General features: G+C 43.7%; 1 protein-coding gene across 1 annotated transcript; it reads left to right on the forward strand.

Moving 5' to 3' along the window:
• The first annotated feature begins 8,249 nt into the window (after positions 1-8,249).
• On the forward strand, positions 8,250-9,212 carry LOC128848082 (olfactory receptor 10A7-like). Its single transcript, XM_054047843.1, has one exon. It carries the CDS (start codon positions 8,250-8,252, stop codon positions 9,210-9,212), a length of 963 nt encoding a protein of 320 aa, XP_053903818.1.
• The last annotated feature ends 577 nt before the right edge of the window (positions 9,213-9,789 follow it).

The raw sequence follows: 9,789 nt of genomic DNA on the forward strand, positions 1-9,789 counted from the left end.
GAAATCTGTTTCCTCACTTCCCCAAGTGGGTATTGTAATTTTAAGCTCTTGTAGATGTTTGTCTCTGTCTGAGGGATTGGCACAAACACAATTGTAGCTTAAGGACTTGGCTGTAGACAATAGATCGTGTGATGTGTCGTGGATGAAAGCTGCATGTAGGTAAGCATAGCAGTAAGTAGGTTTCCGGTATAGGATGGTGTTTATGTGACTATCACTTATTTGTACAGTAGTGTCCAGGAAGTGGATTTCTTGTGTGGACTGGTCCAGGCTGAGGTTGATGGTAGGGTGGAAATTGTTGAAATCCAGGTGGAATTCTTCAAGGGCCTCCTTCCCTTCGGTCCATATGATGAAGATGCCATCAATGTAGCACAAGTAGAGGAGGGGCACTAGGGGACAAAATCTGAGGAAGTGTTTTAAGTCAGCCATCAAAATGTTGGCATACTGTGCGGCCATGTGGGTACCCGCAGCAGTGCCACTGACTTGAAGGTATAAGTTGTCCCCAAATCTGAAATGGTTGTGGGTGAGGACAAAGTTATGAAGCTCATCCACCAGGTGTGATGTGGGCCCATCTGGTACATTAAGAACTTAACATAAGAACATAAGAAAGGCCGTACCGGGTCAGACCAAAAGTCCATCTAGCCCAGTATCTTGTCTACCGACAGTGGCCAATGCCAGGTTCCCCAGAGGGAGTGAACCTAACAGGCAATGATCAAGTGATCTCTCTCCTGCCATCCATCTCCACCCTCTGACAGACAGAGTTTAAAAGAGAACTGGATAAATTCATGGTGGTTAAGTCCATTAATGGCTATTAGCCAGGACGGGTAAGGAATGGTGTCCCTAGCCTCTGTTATAGTCCTAGCCTTCACAACCTCCTGAGGTAAGGAGTTCCACAAGTTGACTGTGCACTGCGTGAAGAAGAACTTCCTTTTATTTGTTTTAAACCTGCTGCCTATTAATTTCATTTGATGTCCCCAAGTTCTTGTATTATGGGAATAAGTAAGTAACTTTTCCATATCCACTTTCTCCACATCACTCATGATTTTATATACCTCTATCGTATCCCCCCTTAGTCTCCTCTTTTCCAAGCTGAAGAGTCCTAGCCTCTTCAATCTCTCCTCATATGGGACCCGTTCCAAACCCTTAATCATATTAGTTGCCCTTTTCTGAACCTTTTCTGGTGCCAGTATATCTTTTTTGAGATGAGGAGACCACATCTGTATGCAGTATTCGAGATGAGGGTGTACCATTGATTTATATAAGGGTAATAATATATTCTCAGTCTTATTCTCTATCCCCTTTTTAATGATTCCTAACATCCTGTTTGCTTTTTTGACCGCCTTTGCACACTGCGTGGACATTTTCAGAGAACTATCCAAGATGATTCCAAGATCTTTTTCCTGACTTGTAGCTAAATTAGCCCCCATCATATTGTATGTATAGTTGGGGTTATTTTTTCCAATGTGCATTACTTTACATTTATTCACATTAAATTTCATTTGCCATTTTGTTGCCCAATCACTTGGTTTTGTGAGATCTTTTTGAAGTTCTTCACAGTCTGCTTTGGACTTAACTATCTTTAGCAGTTTAGTATCATCTGCAAACTTTGCCACCTCACTGTTTACTCCTTTCTCCAGATCATTTATGAATAAGTTGAATAGGATCGGTCCGAGGACTGTCCCTTGGGGAACACCACTAGTTACCCCTCTCCATTCTGAGAATTTACCATTAATTCCTACCCTTTGTTCCCTGTCTTTTAACCAGTTCTCAGTCCATGAAAGGACCTTCCCTTTTATCCCATGGCAGCTTAATTTACATAAGAGCGTTTGATGAGGGACCTTGTCAAAGGCTTTCTGGAAATCTAAGTACACTATGTCCACTGGATCCCCCTTGTCCACATGTTTGTTGACCCCTTCAAAGAATTCTAATAGATTAGTAAGACACGATTTCCCTTTAGAGAAACCATGTTGACTATTGCTCAACAGTTTATCTTTTTCTATGTGTAGGACAATTTTATTCTTAACTATTGTTTCAACTAATTTGCCCGGTACAGACGTTAGACTTACCGGTCTGTAATTGCCGGGATCACCTCTAGAGTCCTTTTTAAATATTGGCCTTACATTAGCTAACTTCCAGTCATTGGGTACAGAAGCCGATTTAAAGGACAGGTTACAAACCTTAGTTAACAGTTCCGCAACTTCACATTTGAGTTCTTTCAGAACTCTTGGGTGAATGCCATCTGGTCCCAGTGACTTGTTAATGTTAAGTTTATCAATTAATTCCAAAACCTCCTCTCGTGACACTTCAATCCGTGACAGTTCCTCAGATTTGTCACCTACAAAAGCCAGCTCAGGTTTGGGAATCTCCCTAACATCCTCAGCCGTGAAGACTGAAGCAAAGAATCCATTTAGTTTCTCCGCAATGACTTTATCGTCTTTAAGCGCTCCTTTTGCATCTTGATCATCAAGGGGCCCACTGGTTGTTTAGCAGGCTTCCTGCTTCTGATGTACTTAAAAAACATTTTGTTATTACCTTTGGAGTTTTTGGCTAGCCGTTTTTCAGACTCCTCTTTGGTTTTTCTTATTACATTCTTGCACTTAATTTGGCAGCGTTCATGCTCCTTTCTATTTGCCTCACTAGGATTTGACTTCCACTTTTTAAAGGAAGTCTTTTTATCTCTCACTGCTTCTTTTACATGGTTGTTAAGCCACGGTGGCTCTTTTTTAGTTCTTTTACTGTGTTTCTTAATTTGGGGTATACATTGAAGTTAGGCCTCTATTATGGTGTCTTTAAAAAGCGCCCCTGCAGCTTGCAGGGATTTCACTTTAGTCACTGTACCTTTTAACTTCTGTTTAACTAACCCCCTCATTTTTGCATCGTTCCCCCTTTTGAAATTAAATGCCACAGTGTTGGGCTGTTGAGATGGTCTTCCCACCACAGGGATGTTGAACGCTATTGTATTATGGTCACTATTTCCAAGCAGTCCTGCTATAGTTACCTCTTGGACCAGCTCCTCAGGACTAAATCTAGAGTTGCCTCTCCCCTTGTGGGTTCCCGTACCAGCTGCTCCATGAAGCAGTCATTTAAAGTATCGAGAAATTTTATTTCTGCATTTCGTCCTGAAGTGAAATGTTCCCAGTCAATATGGGGATAATTGAAATCCCCCACTATTATTGAGTTCTTAATTTTGATAGCCTCTCTTATTTCCCTGAGCATTTCATCATCACTATCACCGTCCTGGTCAGGTGGTCGATAATAGATCCTTAATGTTATATTTTTATTAGAGCATGAAATTTCTATCCATAGAGATTCTATGGAACATGCGGATTTGCTTAAGATTTTTACTTCATTTGATTGTACATTTTCTTTCACATATAGTGCCACTCCCTCCTCTCCTCCCCCCCCCCCCCCCCGCACGACCTGTTCTGTCCTTCCAATATATTTTGTACCCCGGAATGATTGTGTCCCATTGATTGCTCTCAGTCCACCAGGTTTCTGTGATGCCTATTATATCAATATTCTCCTTTATCACAAGACACTCTAGTTCACCCATCTTATTATTTAGACTTCTAGAATTTGTGTACAAGCACTTTAAAAACTTGTCACTGTTTATTTGTCTGCCCTTTTCTGATGTATCAGATTCTTTTTTATGTGAATGTTTATCATCTGATCTGGCCCCTACTTTATCCTCTTCCATCCTCTGCTCCTGACTATAACCTGGAGATTCTCTGTCATGAGATTCTCCCCTAAGAGAAGTCTCTGTCCGATCCACATGCTCCTCTGCAGCAGTCGGCTTTCCCCAATCTCCTAGTTTAAAAACTGCTCTACAACCTTTTTAATGTTTAGTGCCAGCAGTTGGGTTCCACTTTGGTTTAGGTGGGGCCCATCCTTCCTGTACAGGCTCCCCCCATTCCAGAAGTTTCCCCAGTTCCTAATGAATGTAAACCCCTCCTCTCTACACCATTGTCTCATCCACGCATTGAGACTCTGAAGCTCTGCCTGCCTACCTGGCCCTGCGTGTGGAACTGAGGGCATTTCTGAGAATGCCACCATAGAGATCCTGGATTTCAGTCTCTTCCCTAGCAACCTAAATTTGGCCTCCAGGACATCTCTGCTACCCTTCCCTATGTCATTGGTACCTACATGTACCACGACCACCGGCTCCTCCCCAGCACTACACATAAGTCTGTCTAGATGCCTTGAGAGATCCACAACCTTCGCACCAGGCAGGCAAGTCACCATACGGTTCTCCCGGTCATCACAAACCCAGCTATCTACGTTTCTAATGATCGAATCTCCCAATACTAATACCTGCCTTTTCCTAGCAACTGGAGTTCCCTCCCCCGGAGAGGTAACCTCAGTGCGAGAGGCAACCCCAGCACCATCTGGAAGGAGGGTCCCAACTAAGGGAAGGTTTCCCTCTGCTCCCGTTGACTGCTTTTCTTCCCGGGGCCTTTCATCCTCCTCAACAGCGCAGGGGCTGTCTGACCGGAGGTGGGACAATTCTACAGTGTCCTAGGAAGCCTCATCAACATACCTCTCTGCCTCCCTAAGCTCCTCCAGTTCCGCCACCCTTGCCTCCAGAGTCCGTACATGGTATCTGAGGGCCAGGAGCTCCTTGCACCGAATGCACACATATGCCACCCGCCCACGGGGCAGGTAATCATACATGCTACACTCAGTGCAATAAACTGGATAGCCTCCACTCTGCAGGTGGGCTTCTGCCTGCATTGTCTCCTAGTTAATGAAGGGGTTGTTTAAAGCAAGAAGTTTTGAATGTAGTTTGGGCTATAGGTTTTAAGGGGAATAAAGGGTATAAGATAGAACCGGCAAAGGACCCCCGCTCCCTTCCCAAACTCCCTTGCGAAACTCCCTGTTAGCAGCCCCTGGTCGCAAAAGCTCCCTGGTCGCTTATACGTTGATTTATAAAGCCCTGGCCTGGGTGAATGCCCCGCCCACTGATTAAGGCTCAGCCATTTACCAGAGGCTTCTAGCCTTCAGACCTTCCTTTGAAGCTCACAGCTTCCAACTGCCAGTCACAGCACACGGTCCTTCAAACAACCAAACAGAATGACAAACACAAGCTCAGCACACAGCAAGTAACCCCCAAACACAAACAAACACACACTACAGACAGTCACTTACCCCAAGGGTCCTGTATTTGCTCCTCCTTCACCTGGAGAACTCCTTTGCGAAACTCCCTGTTCCTGACAGCTTGTACATCCATGGTGGCCAGGATGGTGTTTTCAGGAAGATCACCAATGCATTGTAGTTTTCTCAGGAAGTCGGTGGTGTCTCAAAGCTAGCTAGGAGTGCTGGTAGCGTAGGGTCTGAGGAAAGAGTCCAAATAGTGAGAAAATCCTGCTGTAAGAGTGCCAATGTCTGAGATGATGGGGTGTCCAGGGTTTCCAGGTTTATGGATCTTGGGTAGCAGATAGAATACTCCTGGTCGGGGCTCTAGGGGTGTGTCTGTGTAGATTTGTTCCCATGCTGAGCAGAGAGTTTGTTGAGTAGGGGTGCTGTTACTTTGATACTCCTCAGTGGGATCAGAGCATAGTGGCCTGTAGAATGTGGTGTTGGAGAGTTGCCTGGCAGCCTCCTGTTCATAATCCGACCTGTTCATGATGACTACAGCACCTCCTTTGTCAGCCCCTTTGATTATAATGTCAGAGTTGTTTCTGAGGCTGTGCATGGCCTTGTGTTCTGTACGGCTGAGGTTATGAGGTAAGTGATGTTGTTTGTTCACAATTTCAGCCTGTGCACATCTGCAGAAGCACTCTATGTAGAAGTCCAGTTTGTCATTACGACCGTCAGGAGGAGTCCATGCGGAATTCTTCTTCTTGTAGTCTTGGTAGGAGAGTTTCTGTGGGTCAGTGTGCTGTTCAGTGGTGTGTTAAAAATATTCCTTGAGTTGGAGACGGCGAAAGTAGGCTTCCAGATCACCTCTTTTCTCTATCATGTGTGTGGAGGGGGTGGGGCAGAAAGTTAAATGGCCATTCGGTGGCAGCATGTTGTAAGGATTATATATGGGCAGCTATTTTCAGAAATGCCCACTAGATGGCAGCATATAGTTAATATTAATAATGGGCAAAAAGAACAGAAGTACTTGTGGCACCTTAGAGACTATCAAATTTATTAGAGCATAAGCTTTCGTGGGCTACAGCCCACTTCTTCGGATGCATATAGAGTGAAACATATATTGAGGAGATATATATACACACATACAGAGATCATGAATGGGTGGGAGTTGTCTTACCAACTCTGAGAGGCCAATTAAGTAAGAGAAAAAAACTTTTGACGTGATAATCAAGATAGCTCAGTACAGACAGTTTGATAAGAAGTGTCAGAATACTTACAAGGGGAGATAGATTCTCACACTATGTTTCACTCTATATGCATCCGAAGAAGTGGGCTGTAGCCCACGAAAGCTTATGCTCTAATAAATTTGTTAGTCTCTAAGGTGCCACAAGTACTCCTGTTCTTTTTGCGGACAGACTAACACGGCTGCTACTCTGAAACATTTCATTAATAATGGGGGGCTGCAAGTATATTATAAGAGGCCATCATCTTGGACAGTAATCTCCCAAAAATGTAAGCTGCTGTTTAATCACAATCTCAAATATTTTCCACAATGGATAATTAGACTTTGAAAAAGATGCAATTATACAAGACACACTGTACAAGTCCCATTGGGCATTGTTAGCTACAAAGCTTTGGAGACACAAAATGAACCAAGTGGGAGAAAGGTTGAAGCAGGACCTTATAAAAAAGTTTGAAGACTGAATATAAACATAAGGCAGCATTTACGCTTTTTAAATTGAAGGGGAAGCTCATTTTCCAAAGGTAGATCAAATGTACCTGCTCATTCCTTCAGGTAACTGCAGGTCTCATCACTGAGAAAATCCAGTTTCTGCAGAAAGAAGAGAAACAAGAACCTCAGCTGAGGATCCTGAATCCTGGCAGCCAAGACCTGAGAAATAGGAGCTCATCGCTTCAAGCTTGGGCTGTGCTGTGGTTACAGGTGAGCACCATCTTCCTGTCTGTATTTCTATACCACCACCAAACAAGGGCATGAATGTGCTTTGTGAATATTAGAGGGACGAGGCAGGCAAGGTAATATCTTTTAGTGGACCAGCTTCTGTTGGTGAATGAGAGAAGCTTTTCAGCTACATAGAGCTCTTCTTCCGATGAATATAAATAGTTTTATCCTCACCTTCCCACAGCAGTGCCAGTCAGGATTCATAGCACCATTTCACAGAGATGGAGTGTGAGATCCATGTCTTGTGACAGGTCCTCAGTTGGGGATCTGCTCCACTGACACAAATGAAGATACCTTGATTTACACCAGCTGGGGATCTGGGTAAGTGTGTGCCGCAATGGGGTGCGGAGTGGTGCTAGCGTCTTACTAGCCCAGATCACACAGGCCAGAGTGGTTCTAGACACTGAGTTCAGAGACAGCATCTTACACAAACACACAAATGCACACGCACACGCCCACCAGTGTTTTTCTCTATTACCATCCCACACTCATTATGGAGTGCAGAGGGTCACTCCCCGGTTAGGGTTGCACATCAGCCTGGCTTTACTTCTTCCTAAGAGCTATGTAGTCAATGTCGGGAAAGAGAAAAGGCATTGTCAGTCCCTCACCACGTCGCCATCACCACCATAGGAACTAAGGGAGAATTATTCCACTTCATAAATTTATGGCATAAACTGATCTCTTGTGAGGAGGGTGGAAAAATTATTCTTTCTCCTACAGGGCACTGAAATGCTGAATATACCAGGAAACATTGTTAGATTAATTTTCATTAATTCTAAGAGAAGATCGGTTCAACATTTTAGTTGATGTATTTATTGATTTTGACTCCTAAGTCATGGCATGATTCTGGCAATTGCCAGATGTGAAATACAGCATTTAAGCATCATTGTTAAAGTTCTGTATGTCACTAGATGGGATACGATAGTAGATAAAGAGTCTGATCTGCATATCAATACTTCAGAGAAATGGACTGTTATATTAGTCACTGCTCTGATATGGCAGAGGGTTGTCTACATAGACACAAAAGATCTGTTGTCGAACTGAGACTCCTTACTCTTTGACTGAAGTCTATGTTTAGCCTTAAAATTTCAGCTGGTAGCCAGGAAAGGGAGGGAATTAATTTAAGGAATTAATTCATGACATTTTATTACCTTTCAGCTCTGTTCTTCCAATTCAATTGCACAGTTTGTTTTATTGTTCCTAGACTCAACCCATGACAGACAGAAACCAGAGAAACCAAACGGCTGTCACAGAATTTATCCTCCTGGGATTCGGGGATCTCCCTGACCTGCAAATTCTACTCTTCCTGATGTTCCTAGTGATCTACATGGCAACCGTGGCTGGGAACATGCTCATCACTGCACTAGCTGTGGCTGATCAGCACCTTCAGACCCCCATGTACTTCTTCCTGGGGAACTTGTCCTGCTTGGAGACCTGCTACACCTCCACCATCCTGCCCAGGATGCTGGTCAGTCTCCTGACTGGGGACAAAACCATCTCATTCAGTGGCTGCCTCTCACAATTGTATTTCTTTTCTGTTCTGGCTGGTACGGAATGCTATCTCCTAGCAGTGATGTCTTATGATCGGTATTTAGCGATATGTAAACCCCTGCACTATTCAACTCTAATGAATAACAGGTTTTGCCTCCAGTTGGCTGCTGGGTCATGGTTAAATGGTTGTTTGGCTACTACAATCTTTGGCTTATTCCTATCACAGTTAACATTCTGTGGTCCGAATGAAATTGACCATTTCTATTGTGATCCCATGCCACTGATGGAACTCTCCTGCAGTGACGCACACCTGAGCATATTGGTGGATTTGATAATAGCCGGTTTATTCACCCTGCCTCCATTCCTACTAACCCTGATGTCCTACGTGTTTATCCTTGTCAGCATCCTGAGAATCCCTTCCACCACCGGGAGACAAAAGGCGTTTTCCACCTGCTCCTCTCACCTCACTGTAGTGACAATTTTCTATGGAACCATAATGATTTTCTATATGCTACCGAAAAGTGATACACTCAGAGATCTGAAGAAAGTGCTCTCTCTTTCCTACACAGTCCTGACTCCCCTGGTAAACCCCCTCATCTACAGCCTGAGAAACAGAGAGGTAAAGGAAGCCTTAAGCAAAGCAGTCAGTAAATGTGGCTTTCACAAAAACTTGCAGAGTCTCTGAGATAATAAAATAGCCTGAGATTTTGAAAGGTGCCTGTGTGATTGAAGCAATCAGTTTGCGATGCACTGTACCTCAAAGTAGCCCCCTGTAACCTCCATATTCATCTTTTGTATCTATATGGTTGTGATATTTCATAAAAAACATGCCTTGTAAGGTATCATATGTAAGGTCATGATCTCCTGAAACTCATTCTTCTGTCAAAATATCTAGATCATTATTGTATACATCATTATCAGATTTTGTTATATGGTTGTTACCAAAATATTTTGGGAGTTTGGGAGTCGCCCACTGTTAGTTCTCCAGTGACAACATAGGCGCTGACCCATACCCAGGCTGGTGTTAAATGAATATCACCAACCATTGACCAGCAAGGTTATTGTAAACAAGAAATTCACAATTCTGTAAGAGACAGTTGTGCAAGCACCACACAATAGGAATTGCTGAACTCTGTGACTCAGCAAGGCCCACCAGGACATGTCTGGGCCAATATTCTTCCAGGGACATGAATTGACAGTATAAAATAAGAGACAGCGGACTCATAAAACCACCTCTCTCCTCCCCCACCTATTCTGGAGAC

This window comes from Malaclemys terrapin, chromosome 13, assembly GCF_027887155.1.
Source record: "Malaclemys terrapin pileata isolate rMalTer1 chromosome 13, rMalTer1.hap1, whole genome shotgun sequence".
Lineage (NCBI taxonomy): Eukaryota > Metazoa > Chordata > Testudines > Emydidae > Malaclemys > Malaclemys terrapin.